The sequence below is a fragment of the Zootoca vivipara genome, chromosome 16 (genome assembly GCF_965207765.1).
Source record: "Zootoca vivipara chromosome 16, rZooViv2.hap1.1, whole genome shotgun sequence".
Taxonomy (NCBI): Eukaryota; Metazoa; Chordata; class Lepidosauria; order Squamata; family Lacertidae; genus Zootoca; species Zootoca vivipara.
Genome location: NC_142599.1, coordinates 31,871,855 through 31,888,968, shown reverse-complemented (window position 1 = coordinate 31,888,968; position 17,114 = coordinate 31,871,855). Strand labels below are relative to the sequence as shown.

General features: G+C 46.7%; 1 protein-coding gene across 1 annotated transcript; it reads left to right on the top strand.

The window, feature by feature from the left end:
• The first annotated feature begins 1,103 nt into the window (after positions 1 to 1,103).
• Positions 1,104 to 15,848, top strand: SDHC (succinate dehydrogenase complex subunit C). Its single transcript, XM_035099003.3, has 6 exons — positions 1,104 to 1,146; positions 4,801 to 4,857; positions 5,614 to 5,715; positions 7,927 to 7,988; positions 10,035 to 10,198; positions 14,270 to 15,848. Exons 1-6 carry the CDS (start codon positions 1,127 to 1,129, stop codon positions 14,372 to 14,374), a joined length of 510 nt encoding a protein of 169 aa, XP_034954894.1. The 5' UTR covers positions 1,104 to 1,126; the 3' UTR covers positions 14,375 to 15,848.
• Positions 15,849 to 17,114: the final 1,266 nt, after the last annotated feature.

The following is a 17,114-nucleotide window of genomic DNA, read 5'->3' as shown; positions in this document are numbered from 1 at the left end:
GTGCAATCTCTAAACTTGTAGGTGCCAACCCTTGAACATATTTGGCTTAAAATTCAAGTGTTGCCGGCCTGCTCACTCACAAACGGCTGCATAGAATGTGATTTTTCTCTCTGGGCTACTACAGTGGAAGATCAGCTGTACCTAACTAAATTCTACTTGATATGAGAACCAGTGTGTTGTAGTGGTTAGTGTGTTGGACTAGGACTTGGTGGGGGGCACGGACGGGCCAGGGCTCTAATCCTCACTCGGCCATGAATAAAGCTCATTAGGGTTAGCGTAACCATGAACAGCACTTTTGAGCTCCTTGGAGGAAATATGGGACAGAAATCTAATAGATAAATATCCAGAGACCCGTTGAAATGAATGAACCTGAGTTAAGCCATGCCCATTCATTTCAATGCGTCTACCCTGAACAGTGAATGCAACTCTAATTTACTGGTGTGGATCTGATAGGTTTTATATATCCACAGAGTTTTAATTCTATCAATGTTTAATTGTTTTTTAAACGACTGTCTTTTTCTAGCTGTTCTTATTTTTATCTGTAAGCTGCCTTGAATCCCGTCAGAGAAAAAAGGCAGGTTGTAATATAAATGTACATATATTATAAATACGTCTTATATTTATTTTTTCCTAAAAAAACACACAGTATGGCTTATTTTCAAGGGATGTCTTATTTTTTTCCTCCTCCTCCTCCTGCCGCGGCCGGCATTGCTGCTGCGCCTATCACTATGGCTTATTTTCGGGGTATGGCTTATACTCATTGAATGCTTAAAAATCCTGCTATGGCTTATTTTATGGGTATGTCTTAAAATATGAGAAACAGGGTATATAAAACTCCGAGTCCTCATTTGAAGTAAGGAGCCCCATGCAAATCAATAATCCTTACTCCCGAATAAATAAACAAAAAGAGCACAGGATCTCAGCCTGCGGGCACCGAGAGGGGACGGGAAACCCTCAAGGTCTTAAGCAGGCGCGCGTATCCCCTCTCCTCCACCGCCTGCTGAAAAGCTCCCTTCCGCCCTTGCTTGCCTTTGACGACGGAAGTAGGGCAGTGACGTCACCTTGCGCCCTCTTCCTGCTTGGGGTGGGGGCGGAGGGACGCTGGAGTGAGAGGCGCCTCGGCAAGATGGCGGTGTCTCTATTAAGGTGACTGCGGGGCACAGAAGACGGGAGCGAAGCGCTGGGAGGGAAGAGGAGTGGGAAGTGGGGTGGGGGTCATTCCTGGCTGTTTGGGAAATGAGGTGTGTACTGTGAGGGGCCGTTTGTGGGTGGGGGCACCTGTGCCCTTGGGTGCGACTGGGTGACATTGGGTTTCACCCTAAAGGTGTTTTTTTTAAAGCGCCGTTCCGTTATCCTCTTGCAGAAGCTGAAATGCAAACCTAAAGAGTTTTGTCATCCTCCTGCATGTACAAAGTGCGTGTTCACATCCGTCAGCAGGCTGTGCCTGCCTTTCTGCTTGCATGCACACGCCCCACACCTGTTAGCACATGGGTACATGTTTTTGCGGTGCCACATATCTGTGTGTGCATTTAAACTTGTGTGTGCAGAGAGATGTAATCTGTGTCTGTATGCGCGCGCTCACTCACAAGCCCTGCAGGTGTAAGATGCACGCATTTCAGCATTATGCGCATAGCTAAGTATATAAGTATACTGTATGCTGTTGTTCATATTATTAATTTATTACCCACCTTCACCTTAAGATCCCAGGGTGAATTACAGCATTAGAACACAAAATTGCAACACCTCGTTAAAACAAAATAAAAAAATTCCTTCCAGTAGCACCTTAGAGACCAACTAAGTTTGTCACTGGTATGAGCTTTTGTGTGCATGCACACTTCTTCAGATACACTGAAACAGAAATATATTTGTGGCACATGTGAGCATGTGTGCGGTTGTACATCTCTGTGTGTCCATAAGTTTAAATATATATGCTGGCTTGTGGCACTGTGAATACGTCTTTGTGTATGCATGCTTTATTGTATGGAAGTGTGCAGTAGCCGTAAAGCATATGTAACAATTTTGTGGAACTATGCACAGGCTGTGTATATGCATCTCTGAACACATGAGCTTAAATGCATGTGCAGGTTTATGGCATTGTAGTCATATATGCCCATGCTTTATTGATGTGGGTTTAGACGCGCACATCTAAACTTAACAGCCATAGGTTTGTGAAATTGCAAATATCTGTAAAATCATCTGTCTATGTGCATGTGTGCATACAATATGAAAGGTTTGCATACATGTGCAACATTGAATACATGTGCCTGTATGTGTGAGTTGGTTCCCACATGTATGTGCATCACTTATCAAGTGGCAACTTATGTGTGAACAAGCTGTCACAGTTCTGCCACCATGCTCAAGAGTTTTCTTTTCACCCACTGCCAGTTCAGAAGCAATGCTTTTCCATGGAACCACTTCACATTCTCAACCGCCCTGCAGAAAATAATAATGGGAAGCATCCTAGTTACAGAAAAATAACCATCACACTTTGCCACTCGCTTCCTACGAAACATGTTCATCACCAGGCTTTCAGCTGGTCTCAATTCTTATTTCTTTGCTCTTCTTACCTGTCTGTGTCTCATTTCTAGGGGAAATTGGCAAAATTGACACTGTCGACATGGGCTGCCATATGTCCGGATTTCCGCCCAGATGCTGCTGACAAATGCAGTATTCTGGATATGTCTGGGAAATTCTGGACGTATGGCAACCCTAATTTTACCCAAACTTTTCCCAGAAATCTCCCTGATTTGGAAGGAACCTATCTAGCAAAGTGGGGTAGCTGGAAACCGGAGAGAAACTCCTTCGCACAGTGCATTGTTAAATTGTGGAATGTGCTCTCACGGGAGGTCAGGATGGCCACCAACTTGGATGGCTTTAGAAGAGGAATAGACAAATTCTTGGAGGAGAGAAGGTTACCAGCTGCAGTGGCTATATTCTGTCTCCACTGACAGAGGCAGCCATGTGCCTCTGAATACCAGTTGCAGGGAATCTCAAGAGAAGAGAGTAATATTGCACCCAGGTCCTGCCTGTGGGCTTCCCACAATAATCCGGAAGACCACTGTAAGAACAGGATTCTGGGCAAGGTGGGCCTTTGGCCTGATGCAGCGGTCCTCTGCTTATAAGCAAGTTTACTTTTTTGTGTGTCAATTATCTCCAACACTAGTGTGTCCTTTAGACAAAGTCCACTCCAGTCCCCATCTCTAAACTCCTTGAGCTATGACCGGCTGCCTTGTGAATCACTGGTTTTTTGCTGGTGTGTCGCCTTTGAATGTTGCCTGACAACAGCTTGACGGGATCTGTCTAGAATAGCTCCCGTAGCTTGCAGGGGTGTTTTTGTGTGTGCCTATAATAAAAAAAAGAAATTGAAATCCTTAATTTACCGTACCTCTTGCTCATGGTGTCAGTTTGCGACTGAAATGTGGTGCTTACTGCACTGAAACAATGACCTGCTATTTTGCTGGCGCTTCAGGTGTGACAAATGGCATCTGCAGAATGAAATGAAAGTTTGTTTTCTTTCTCCCTTTCGCCCCTCCAGAAGCCTGCAAACCTTTACCCTTTAGGGGTCCGGGAATGAAATAACTGCTTTTTGTTATTGGCAGGGCTGGTTTTTCTCTCCCATCTTGGATATTTTGTGTTTAGTGAGCAAATTAAAACGAGCTGCATTTCAAGGATGGAGGTGTGAAGGACTGTACATTTGATTTTGTGTGTGTAGTGCACATATGCACACGAATATACCCTTTTATTAATTTTTGAAAGAAGATTTAACGTACCCTGTTTCTCATATTTTAAGACATACCCATAAAATAAGCCATAGCAGGATTTTAAGCATTCAAGGAATATAAGCCATACCCCGAAAATAAGACATAGTGATAGGCGCAGCAGCAATGCCGGCCGCGGCAGGAGGAGGAGGAAAAAAATAAGACATCCCTTGAAAATAAGCCATAGTGTGTTTTTTTGAGGAAAAAATAAATATAAGACATGTCTTATAATATGAGAAACACGGTATTGATGGACAAATACATAGCAAGCATTTACCTTTCAAAATTATGTTCACGCATTCCTTCAGCTCGATATACATAGATTTATATTAAATCTGTAATAAGTCACTGTTAGATCAATAAATATTTAAAACCTTTTATGAAATCCATATATAGCGTCTCTTTGGGTGGATCTGTGAGAGTTTTGCAGTGGAAGTTGAGGAATTGCAACCAACTCCATTTCTGTTCCTTAATGGTTTGAATGAGTGGTTTCACATTTTATTTAAAAGCCTGGGCAGCCTGAACCTAGATGTAAGCAGACCTGAAATATAATCCATTTCAGACTCATCCATCTAATAGCTGTTATTGTTTGCCACTGAAGAAGACTGCCTGGTCAAAAATGCTTTTGGCAATACTGGATTGTGATTTACTTAAACCAATGGATAGCTGGCGATATATTTCTTTGGCTGTGTAGTACATACCATATATTTACATTCTCTCCCCGCCCCTGATAGTTTACCCCTTAAAGAACTATAGTTCCCAGCCCCTGACAAACTTCAGTTCACAGAACTCTGGAGGGTAGGCCGGCCTGTACTTTAAATGTGTGGTGTGTACACAGCCTTAGTTGCAGTGCCAACATTTTATTTCGTTACTGTGTCAAAAGGTTTTAGACACATACACATCCCAATATAATAACAATAATGATTTCTGCGTGATTATCGAGCAAAACCTGTTGTATTTCCATGTTTCCTGCCTTGCACTGCGTCTCAGTGGGAAGAATAAGACTTCAGTTGTAAATTCAAAGAGCACTTTTGTCTTTCAGATTAGCCAGCCGGCGATGCCTCTGTGTTCGTCTCGGACCGGGACTCTCCATGCGGCAGTGAGTTTATGACAGTAAAAAAAAAACGGCTTTTGTTAATTCTCCTCCTGCTGTTTGGATCCTTGCAAGATTCACTCCTCCGCCCGTTGTTCTCCCATAATTCACGGGCCATTAAAACGGCTGGCTAGCTGTTAATGCTGTGATTGGCACTTTATAGAATCTGCAGGTGCTGCTCACACGAAATATAAATCAAAGGGCGTTCGCTGGTTTACTTGCCAACAACTTGGCTTCAGATGGTTCTCTGTGCCGTTTTCCATTCACCCTATGTCTCTGTGCCCCTCCACCACACCCTTATTTATTGCAAACAAAAGTTGTCCCTAAACAAGCTTCCGTTCGGAGCCCTACAGGAGTGGAAGTTGGTGCATCCATTTTATTTTATTATTTAAGTAATTTTCCTTTTTTTAAAAAAATAACCCTGCTCTTCACCTCCACAAAACTCCTTGCAGAAAACAAATGAGGTAGATCCCATCCTCAGACTTCCAGTGTCCTATTTTAGATGACCAAAAAAAGAAAAAGGGGTGGGGAGGAAGGAGGAATAACAACAACAGCAAAAGTTATGCACCTCCAGTTTGAGGCATTGTTCGTTTAACAAACCATGAGCCGCCCATGAGTCACCCATGAGATGATCGAACCATGGCTTTTCCTCCCATTTTAGGACCCGCCCTGTTCTCTTGATTGCAATGCAGTATCTTCCCATGTTCCTAAGCACGGCACAGGCCCCAGCGCCATTCTTCTCTCCTGTATTTTCTTTTCCAGCGTGGTCCCCATGGCAACGACGGCAAAGGAGGAGATGGCCCAGTTTTGGGAGAAGAACACCCGGTCCAACCGTCCTCTGTCCCCTCATGTCACCATCTACCAGTAAGAGCTGGCATTGTTTAAGAAGGGAAGCATACGAGATTAAGAGCAAGATTTAGGACAGGCATGGGGATGGGGTCGGTGGGTGTTTTTCTGCAGCACATCGTCAACATAATTTATACTGGGCCAACCAGACATTGTTCCACTTTATTAGTCGTTCTGCAAGGCTTCCCCAAGGCTTACTGCATTATTGCCATCATCTGCTACAGGTTCAGAGTTCCTGTGTTATAGATACAAAGCCCCAAGCAGCTTTGACTCAGGATACCTTAAGGACAACCTGAGCTTTCATATCCCAGCTGGATCACTGAGATCACCCAGAGGAACTCTTTGCCGCTTTGGCAGAAATCCTGAAAGGGCAGTCGAAGAAAGAGCGGCTGACTTAAAGGGAAAGGGGTGACATTCTGATTTGATGCTGCTGCACGCCACAGGGGAAGGGCTGCACCTCGGTGGGTAGAGCAACAGTTTTGCATGCAAGTTCAGTCCCCGGTTTCTCCAGGTAGGGTTGAGAGAGACTCCCTGCCTGAAACCTTTGCTCACTGTAAAGCAGCTTCCTATATTCCATTGGCTCCCTGGATGCGGAATTTGCACCCTGTTCCCCTTGCAGCATCCTATTCCTTCTTTCTTCACAGTGGCGCTTGGAAGGTCCGCTGCTTTCCCTTTAAGCCGGTCTCTCTTTCCTCCATCACCCCTCCAGGATTCCTGCCATTGTGGCAAAGTCATTCTTCAGCCACCTCCATAGATTCCTCCATCCCTTCTCCTCATCTGGCTGGATTCCTGGCATAATTCTGGGCACAGGCACAGAATGAGCTGGAATAGTTTCCCCATCCTAGGTGATTTAGACTTGGAGAGTCACCGATTCTCCCCCTCCTTCCCCAAATCAGTTCTGTTTTGAGTTTATTAATAGCCCACATACACAAACAAGATCCAAAACTCAGCATTTGACTCCATATAGCGAGGGGGAAATAAAATAAAAAGTACAAGCAATTCCACTAACTGTAACTGCGCATTGCAGCTGAGGAGAGGGCCTTCTCTGTGGTGGCCCCTAAATGGAGGAATTCTGTCCCCACCACAGAGGTGCATTTGGCATGCCTTCATTCTGCAGTTTCTGTCATATGCTGAAGACTTACCTCTTTAGCCTGGTCTTTGACACCTGAGAGATGCACATACTATGCTGTAGGACCTGCTACCAGCTGTTGTGGCTGTTAATAGCCTCCTCGTCCATGGATTTGTCTAGCCCTTTTTTAAAACCACCCTAGTTTGTGGCCATCACTGCTTCTTATGGGAACAAACTGCATCACTTTTTTTACTGCGTCACTACCGTACATCGTCAGCTGGAGACCTCTTCCCTCTCTCAGCCTTTTTTATTTTTTTCTTCTAGTGCAGTTAGATCTGTGCAAAACGTTATTTTTGGGGTTTTACTTTATGCTGATCTGTGTTTTTGGTGCTGTCTGAATGCTGGGTTGTGAAGGTTTTGTGTCATTTACATAGGGATTTTTTTCTTTTTGGTGTGTCTTACTGATTTCTGAAAACACCCCAGGGACTTTGGTTGATAGACAATCTAGAAACGGAGTAGTTGAGTAATCATTTGAACAAAGGCTTTAAGACCAGAGTGGGGAGCCATTTTGGCCCCTCGTTATCTCCTTCCACCTTGTGTGCCAACTTTGACAGGTGGGTGGGGTCACCCACCTGTCAATCACCTGATGCTATGATGATGTCAGGTGACCAAAGAGTGGCTTCTCCCCCTTCCACCTGCCAAAGTTCTAGGGCAGAGAGAGGGGTCTGCTTTGCCAGTGCATTCCATGCGAGGGAACATGCTAGCGATGCAGCACCCAGTAGGATTTAACTCTCCATTCATCAGCTGATGAGTGGAGGGCTCAATCCTGCTCTCTGCAAGGGTCTGCTTCGCCAGTGTGTTCCTCGTGGGGAATGCGCTAGTGAATCTGCAGCCAGCAGGACTTAACCTACATATCAGTTTACATCAGCCAGCGACACCAGGTGGGCGTGTTTTGGAGGAAAGGGACTGGTGGGCCAAATAAGAACCCGCTGGCAGGCCAGAATGGGCCCATTGGCTGCAGGTTCCCTACCCCCTTTTTAAGAGAGTTTGGTGGGATGGGGTGGGGGGAAGAAAGAGCTGTTGTGAACTGCATGTTGGTGGCGGTCTGGTGGCCTTGCTTTGTGCCCAATCTCACTGGCCTCTCTTTCTACTTCTTTCAGCTGGTCCCTGCCCATGATGATGTCCATTTCTCACCGTGGCACAGGAGCTGCAATGAGCCTAGGTACTTTGGGGTCTGTCCTTTGTCATCTTCCTCTGGACCCCACTCCCGTTTTTCAGCGCCCTCCTTACAGCTGCGGCTCCCTCACTGCAGAATGGACTGTAGCCTTTCTGCTGTGCAATGGGGAAATGCTGCTGAATTTCAGGAAATGTGTGTTTTTGCCTCTACATGGGGCATGCGTATGTGTCATGCATTTAAAAAGTGCTAACCCCCCCACCCACCCTTTGCAGTCTCAAGTGGTACAGCCCACTCTCATGCCTGTCAACCAAGAGGCACCTCACCAGATTCATTTCGAGCAGCCTGGGGAGATCGGGGAGCAGAAGAAGATTTTTTTTTTTTATGCCTTGGTCAAGTCTGGGCAGGCAGCAAAATGAGAAGCATGACCACTGGGAAACAGCAGGACAGCTTGGGCCACATTGGTCCTGCCCTTTGCAGGATGCTCCTTTGGCCACGGTGGCGGGTGAAGTGTCCTGGGAGGGTTTTGCTGACCAGTGATGGGCAGGTGGGCAGGAAGGGAGCAGATCTAAGAGCAGCTTGGCGGGCGTCGCTCTTGCTAGCTCCGCCTGCCCTTCTCCACTGTCCCTGCCATTCATTCTGGCAGTGCCATCTGGAAACAGCAAGGAGAAGCCTTGAGGCTTAAAAGGAAGCTGCTGCTGCTGCTGCTGCCGCCGCCGCCACTCTTCCAGCCAACCCAGGCGCTCTCATCAAGCTGTCCTTATTGCATATCAGCTGTCCCCGGCGCATGTCAATCCGGCTCTGCGTCCCAACTCTCGCCAGCGGGGTTTGCCTCTCCTTGCTCAGCTAGCTGAGGTTGCCTGCGCATTGGTAGCTGATCTGTAATTTGCCTGGAAAGGAAACTTCCCTGCAGAAGCTTTAAGGGGCTTTGTCAAAGCTCAAGCCACTGCTAATCCGGCCTTGCTTGTAGCGGTTCTGTGTCTTGGCCTGATGGATGCTCCTTACTCTAGTTGGTGGCCTTACAAGCTGAGCAGAGCCGTGGTATTAAGCCACTTGGATTGAATTCGCCATTTTACTTTATTGTGTCTGGTGGTTGGCATTGGCAGAACGCTGTGCCCAGAGCTGTACAGGGCTGATTGGTGCCTGCAAAACGCCCCTTTTGCTCAGCTGCCTCTTTACCTGCTGCGCACTAGATGTCATATAGCAAATGTGAGAGGTTATTCAGGGGCCTGAGGGTGGTATGTCTGCCTCCCATTTCCTTAGCATCCCTGGGTGCCCCCAGACAGCCAGAATTTCACAGGAGCAGCTCAAGCTCAAACTGAAATCGGAGGTTTTTTTGCAAATAAAGCCATTGCACAACAAATCCACCCCACCCCCAAGATAAGGTCTTTTTACATATGAACATAAAAAGAATGTGTTGGTTCACGCCATTGTCACATCTAGTCCAGCATCCTGTTCTCCCAGGGGCTAAACAGATGCCTCAGTGGCAAGGCCTTGAGCAGGATCCCTTCACAAGAGGATTCTCCCCTCCTGTGGCTTCCAGAAATTGATATTCAGAAGCATTTCTGTCTCCCAACTGGAGGCAGAGCATAGCCTATCAATGGCCTTCTCCTACATGAATCAGTCTAATCCTCTTTGTGGGTTGCCATTGCTGCCTCCCATAAGAGTAGAGGTTTGCCGTTTGTAAAGCGAAAAGGTGGGCAACACGTTGAAAGGTGGGACAAATGAATGATTTAATGGAGAAACAGCTAAACACCCTGCAAAAAGTTCACGGTGGCTGTAGGGCAATTGCGCATTGCTGTAGAACTGCCCTATGAACGGTGCTTTTTAAAAGAAAAGAAAAAAGTTCAGCTACTCACCGTGAAGTTGTTACAGTAAGTGCCACACTTTTCACATGGGGGGGGGTGCTTTAAGGTGCCAGTACTGCATATCTTTGACTACCCCCAGAAAAAAAGCACTGCCTATGAACAAATCGGAATGAATGCTCAGACAAAAATCGGGCATAGTCCAGCTTCCGCATCGGCTTTGTGCAGAAGATTGCTCGATAAAGAGGTTGTCCAAAGGAGCCCATTTCTCTTTTGTTTTTCTCCCCAGGGGTGTCGCTCTTTGGCTTAAGCGCTCTGATCCTCCCAGGACACTTTGCTGACTACTTGGAGCTGATCAGGTCCCTTAGCCTGGGGCCTGCCCTCATCTACTCTGCCAAGTTTGCCCTGGCTTTCCCCTTGACCTTCCACACCTGGAACGGAATCAGGCATCTAGTGAGTAGCCCCTTTGGAATATGGAGGCAGCTGGGGGGCCTCACAGCATAAAAAGAGGCAGTGGTGGTGTAGTGATTAGAGCACTATAATAATATAATAATAATTTATTATTTGTACCTCGCCCATCTGGCTGGGTTTCCCCAGCCGCTCTGGGCAGCTTCCAACAAAACATTAAAATACAATAGTCCATCAAACATTAAAAGCTTCCCTAAACAGGGCTGCCTTCAGATGTCTTCTAAAAGTCTGGTAGTTGTTTTTCTCTTTGACATCTGGTTGGAGGGCGTTCCACAGGGTGGGTGCCACTACCGAGAAGGCCCTCTGCCTGGTTCCCTGTAACTTGGCTTCTTACAGCGAGGGAACCACCAGAAGGCCCTTGGCGCTGGACGTCAGTGTCGGGGCAGAACTATAGGGGTGGAGACGCTCCTTCAGGTCTACTGGACCGAGGCCATTTAGGGCTTTAAAGGTCAGCACCAACATTTTGAATTGTGCTCGGAAACGTACTGGGAGCCAATGTGTTATGTGGTCACTAGACTGGGACCTGCAAACCAGGGTTCAGATCCCAACTCAGCCATGGAACTCACTGCTTGACCTTGTCCTAATCTTCCTCGCACCATTGCTGCTGTCGTTAATATTAATTATTGATTTCATTCATTATTTTATTTATTAAATGTATTTGTTGCTTTTTTTTAACCATCATAACTCAGAATGACTTACAATATGGAAGCAAACAAACAGATTGAAGCCAGCATAAAAGAAAGCAAAAAAAAAAAAAAATACTAAAGGGCAATCCTATTTTTAAAAGGCAGGAATAAAACATCCCTCCAAGTCAGGAAGGCCACAGAGAATTAATTATAAGCCAAAGGCCTGGCTAAATGTTTTTACCTGGTGCCTACAAATACAAATACCTTTACTGGCATTACAAATTAAAACATTTCAAAAAACTAGGGTAAATTTAAAAGGGATAAGAGTGAGGCCTGGTGCATATATATATATATATATATATATATATATATATGAATTCTTCCCATGATGCATCCTAGAGCCATTTGCAATATAACGACATAAGTAATCACTGAGGTCTTGGGAGGAGTCGCTGTTTATGTGTTCAGGATTGCAGGCCCATTTTTATGGAGCTCCCTCCCAGTTGAGGTCAGACAACCCCTCCCACTCCCCTGCTGAAATTTTGGCCCTTACCAAAGACTTGTTTTTTTTGCTAGCAGGCATTTTAACTAAATTATTCTGATTTTATCGTTTAAGCTCAATTTTATTTTCACTCTACTGAGTCTGCACTACACCGCTTAGAGCAGGCATCCCCAAACTGCGGCCCTCCAGATGTTTTGGCCTACAACTCCCATGATCCCTAGCTAAGAGGACCAGTGGTCAGGGATGACGGGAATTGTAGTCCAAAACATCTGGAGGGCTGAAGTTTGGAGATGCCTGGCTTAGAGGCGACTGTGATTTAAGTGGCATACGAACTGCTGAAATAAACATATGAAAATAATTAAAACAATAGCACAATATAATTTTTTTAAAAAAATAATAAATATATATTTAAAAAGATTAAAGCAACAGCACATGCACAAAATCGATTCAAACCAAAAGCAGGTGCCAACCGGGATAGAGATTTTAGAAAGCTTGTTGAAAGAAAAACTTTTTAAGTGTGTATCAGAAAGGTAATAGAGAAAGCACCTGTTTGAAAGTGCTGTGGGAGGGGAGTTCCAAAGAGCCGGGGGCTGCCAGGCTGAAGACATAAAGTGTGAAGATAAATTGGGAAGACCCTCAGATGCCACCTGGAGCTCCTTGGAGGAAAAGCAGGATAGAAATGTAATAGTAATCAATAAATAAGAAGGCGGCTGTCCTGGTATTCAGTGGTATACTGCCTCTGTACATGGAAGCTTTGCACTGAGGATTCTGCCAGAGGAACATTGCTTGCCCACACATTCAGCAAACAAAAGGGGGAGGTTTGGGCTAGTGGCAGGATGTCTCTGTGTGGGTAGCATCCTGAGCCAAGATTAACTCGTGCAACTGTGACCAACAGCTAAAAAAACAAGAACCAGGTGCCTAAAAGCAAAGGGATGGAAAGAGTTGACTTACCATACTTACTTACATATTTACTTCCTGCATTTACAACCCTCCTATCCTCTGAAGAGCTCAAGGGGACACACATGGTTCTCCCTCCTCATTTTATCCTCACAACCACCTTGCGAGGTAGGTCAGGTGGCTGAGTGGCCCAAGGTCACCCAGTGAGCTCAAAGCTGAGTGGGGATTTGAACCGTGGCCTCCCAGGTCTTCGTCCAGCACTCTAACCACTACACCACACAGCCTGCACCCCCAGAGCAAGGAGCAATCATATCGCATGTTTGTATCCTCCTCTGTCATTTGCAGTGCTGCGAAGTGGCACTTCTTTTCAAAGCAATTAGATCTGTCAGCGTGTTTTCTCTGGTGCGGGGGGGTGGGGTGGGAAGAGAGAACAACTGCTGTGATTGCTCACTTCTGGGACTCTGCAACATTCCCTTGAAAGCAACTGACTCTTCAGTACTTACCCGGGGCTGAGATTTGGGACAGACGGTTCTCCCTGGGAGAAGTGTGAGCTCTGTGTGTATGTGTGTGTGTCTGTTTTTCTCTTTAGAGGGGAAAAAAATCCTTATAAAGGCCAACCCACTGACTCCCTTGCCCAGCTCCTGGGCATCTTATGCCTCTCCGAATGAGCATCTTCTCTTCCTCTTCACTCCAGATAGTATGCATGGATTCTTCTGCCTGCCCACCCCTCCCTTTGCTTTTGAAAAATAAGATCTGGAGGGCGTTCTGGTTTACTGAGAGTCACAATCAGTGGCTGCCCCTTGGGGCAGGGATGCCGATTGGTGGGCGCTGGGCTTGACAAATGGATTTTGTTCCCTGCGCATCAAGTGTGCCCTTGTACATTATTAGGGAGGCATAGAAGCTGCTGTCACTTGATACAAACGGCTGTCATCGGAAGCTGCCACAGCTACAGAAAAGAATATTGCCAGGAGAGAGAAAAGAGTGATGTGTACACCTCTCTCTCTCTCTCTCTCTCTCTCTCTCTCTCTCTCTCTCTCTCTCTCTCTCTCACACACACACACACACACACACACACACACACACACACACACACACACACCCCAACCAGCATACAGTTGCAGAAAGCAAGAGCAATCTGGGAGAAAACCCCACAAACTTGCCACACTGCACCCCAGTGCCATACACCTGTCAATTCTAGTGCAGCAGTTAGGACCTGCTTGCATGCAGAGGAACTAATCTGGGAGCCGGGAAATGCCTTGCGGTGTTGAAAGCAGAGTTGTGGGTAACAGCACTTCCCTGGACACCTCTGGGGAGTAGGAATCTTTTCCAGGGGACTAGGCTAGAGAGGTCTACAAACATTAGTTGTATTTCTCTTTGAGGCTGCAAATTACTGGACAACACAGGCTAGGGGTGGCTGCAGACATGGGTGTGCGTATTCATTTATGTATAGATGCATGCCGATTGTACGTCTGGGGTAAATTATGCAAATTACACCATTTACTTTGCATAACGACTTGCGCATACCGTAGCTCTTTCAAGTGTTCACGGAGCTTCAGATGCATTCTCAAGAGGCAGTCTTGCAACAAGGGAACCTCTGACTCCATCAGCTGTCATCATGGTGATGGAAGTAGGAATGCAGCAGTAGCCAGAGGGGCCCAAATTGAGGAAAGCTAGCGAACATGGTTTCTTACCCACCCATCCCACATTATTCTCCAAAGAGCCCCGTGAGGTAGGCTAGTTTGAGATGCAGCGACCAGGCCGAGGTCACCCTGTGAGCTTCATGGCTGAGTGGGGTCTCCCTGGTACTAACCCAACATGGGGGTGTCTAGTCTTAGGCTCGCCACATACTGTTGGGACTACAATTCCCATCATCCCTGACCTTGGGCCATGCTGGCTGGGACAGATGGGAATTTATTATTTATTTCATAAAATGTGTATAATGGTTTGCTTAAAGAATAAACCAATGAAATAATCAGTTAAAAACAGCTGTTTAAAACAACACTTTTGCTTCCCTCTCTCTGTGTCTTGTAGGCATGGGACCTGGGCAAAGGATTCAAAATACCCCAGGTCTACCAGTCCGGAGTCCTTGTCCTTATCCTGACAGTACTGTCCTCCATTGGGATTGCAGCAATGTGAAGCTGGGCCGAGCAGTCCTCCTCTCGTCCTCTGCCACTTTTGAAGTTCTCTTCCATCTCTTGAACGGTTTAGTTCATCAGAATCTCTGGAGCAGTAGAAGTTGAGGGGCAGCTTTTGGGCTAGGGAAACAGTCAGGGGTGGGGGACAAATGGTTCACAAATCTGCACATAGTTTAATAGTAAATGGCAATGAGGTGGTTCTTTCCTCCCTTCTCAGATTATTGTAGAACCACTCTTTTTTCTGTTTTTATTTTAACGTCCCACATTATCACCAGCTGGAGTTCAAGAAATCTCCCCCCCCCCCCCCCCCGAGGTAAAGCCTATGGCTGGATGCGCAAGACTCCATAGATGGCCAAAACCAGCCGAGTCCTGATTGGCTAAGAAGCTAGCATACCCACAATGCACTGCTTGAGCCATTGCTTTCCTCAGCTGCGTGCTGCTTTTCGTTTCTCTCTCCCCCCCCTCCACCCCATCCCCTGTCTTCCCCCCAAAAAAGGCTTGAGACAATACCAGCCTTTGTCCCCCGCCTAGGGGCTGAGGGAGCTCCATTAGCACACTGTGTGAGCGAGCGTGTGGGTATATTTTTCACGAGGACAAGGCTGCCCATTGATAAGCGAGGCTCGCAGGCAAGAGCAGCACATTCAGTCGAAGCCACCTCCAGCGGCTGTCCTGTGCCTCACCCCTTTATGCCCAGAATGATGGCAGCGGCAGTGAGGCTTCGGGCCTGTGGCCTAAGGCTGCCTCTGCTAAGGTTGCTATGGCAACATGCTGAAATGCTGCATTGCTCTCTTTGTAGGTGTGGGCCGCCAACATGGGCCAGGGGGAAAGAAAACGATGTCATCTTGGGCAAGGCCTGGTCTCACGGCTACAGGTGTGAGGGAAGCCTTTGGCCCGCCAGCCAGACACTGCCAAACTACAACTCCCATCAGCCCCGACAAGCATGGCCAGTGGTCAAGGATGATGGGAGTTGTAGTTTGGCAACGCCTGGAGGGGAAAGTTTCCCCACACTGGCTCTACTTGGGTGGAAGAACTCGGGTGGTGTAATTTCAGACCACTATATCCTGCTCGCCATCTTTGCAGATGGATCCGTCCTGATAATGGGGAAGCTACAGGCCTCCAGATGGTGTTGGACTACAACTCCCATCACCCATCACCATTTGCCATGCTCACTGGGAATGATGGGCGCTGGAGGCCTCACATCTGCAAAGGCCACGTTTCTCCAACCCTGTCGCAGACTAATTATCCTCTCGGACTCTGTAAATGCAAGCCCATACTGTACTACCACCTCCTGAAATGTTAAAGCCAGACAGCTTTCCCTCCCCATGAATGAGGTTGCCTCTCTCCCCCCTCTGTTCGCCACAAATGAAGCAACTTACTTCTCTGCGATCAGAACCATTGTTTGGGTTTTGTAAATTTTCCACCTGTTTCTACTACTAATAAATTGTCCTCAGCCTTCCGTGGAGCACATAAAGTTACTGGTGCTATTTATTCGGCATGTTTCTGAATAATCGGGGTATATCACGGTGGGTCTCGTCTAACTTGGCTGTTGTATGTCTTGGGGGCAGAACCTGACCTGGTTTAAAAAATACATGGGCAATTCAAAGGACCCTACTGCTCCAGTTTTCAGGAAGAGAAGAAGAGTTTGGATTTGATATCCCGCTTTATCACTACCCAAAGGAGTCTCAAAGCGGCTAACATTCTCCTTTCCCTTCCTCCTCCACAACAAACACTCTGTGAGGTGAGTGGGGCTGAGAAACTTCAAAGAAGTGTGACTAGCCCAAGGTCACCCAGCAGCTGCATGTGGAGGAGCGGAGACGCGAACCTGGTTCCCCAGATTACGAGTCTACCGCTCTTAGCCACTACACCACAGGTGTAGCAAGAGGTTGGTTAGCTTCCAATCCTTCCTTCCTCAGGTGGAATCCACAAACCCAGATCTTCTGTATGCAAAAAATGTTCTCTGTTGCTGAGCAAGAACTGGTGTGGTGGTGTGGTTTGGCTGTTGCACTAGGACCCGCGAGGCCAGGGTTCAAATCCTCACTTTGCCATGAAGCTCACTGGTTGAACTTGGGCTAGTCACTGTCTCTCAGCCTAACCTACCTCACAGGCTTGTTGTGAGGACAAAATGGAGTGGAGAACCGTGAACATCCCGTTGAGCTCCTGGAAAGAAAGCTGGGATTTAAAAGGTAGTACAGTATTAATAAATTGTAATGGTGTACAGCCCACCTGTCCTGGGTTCTTTCGATTCAAACTCTCCATGACCATCAGTCATAGGTGTGTGGAATTTTTGGCCCTCTGGATGCAGCTGAACTACAATTCCCATAATCCTTTGCTGCTAGCAATGCTTGCTGGGGCTGATGGGAGTTGTACTTCAATAAGACTTGGCCAAAGATTCCCCACGCCTGATCTACCACAATGATAGGAATTTTTGCCCATATCAGGTGAAGTCGGTTGATCAGGGTGCAAAACCAGCTGGCAGCCTGCTCCAAAGTACATCTGGACACATACTTTGTTAAGTTAAAATGGAACAAGTGGGTCCCATAAATGGCTTTCAACTGTGAGCCAGCTCCAAAAAAGGGCTGGTGACAATGAGGACCTGCAAAAAAAAATAATGTTGAGAAAGTGTTCCAGCTGGCTGTGCCAGGATACAATACTACTGTATATTCCATTTTACCTCCACCCAGTTCCACATGTTTCTATCACACAAAGACAAACACCTATTTCACCAAGGTCTCCCCTCCCTT

Excerpts from the sequence above, each read along its gene's own strand:
- SDHC (XM_035099003.3), top strand. The coding sequence starts at position 1,127 with ATGGCGGTGTCTCTATTAAG. Across the intron at positions 4,858-5,613 it reads CCGGGACTCTCCATGCGGCA|CGTGGTCCCCATGGCAACGA; the intron begins GTGAGTTTATGA and ends TTTCTTTTCCAG. Across the intron at positions 7,989-10,034 it reads AGGAGCTGCAATGAGCCTAG|GGGTGTCGCTCTTTGGCTTA; the intron begins GTACTTTGGGGT and ends TTTTCTCCCCAG.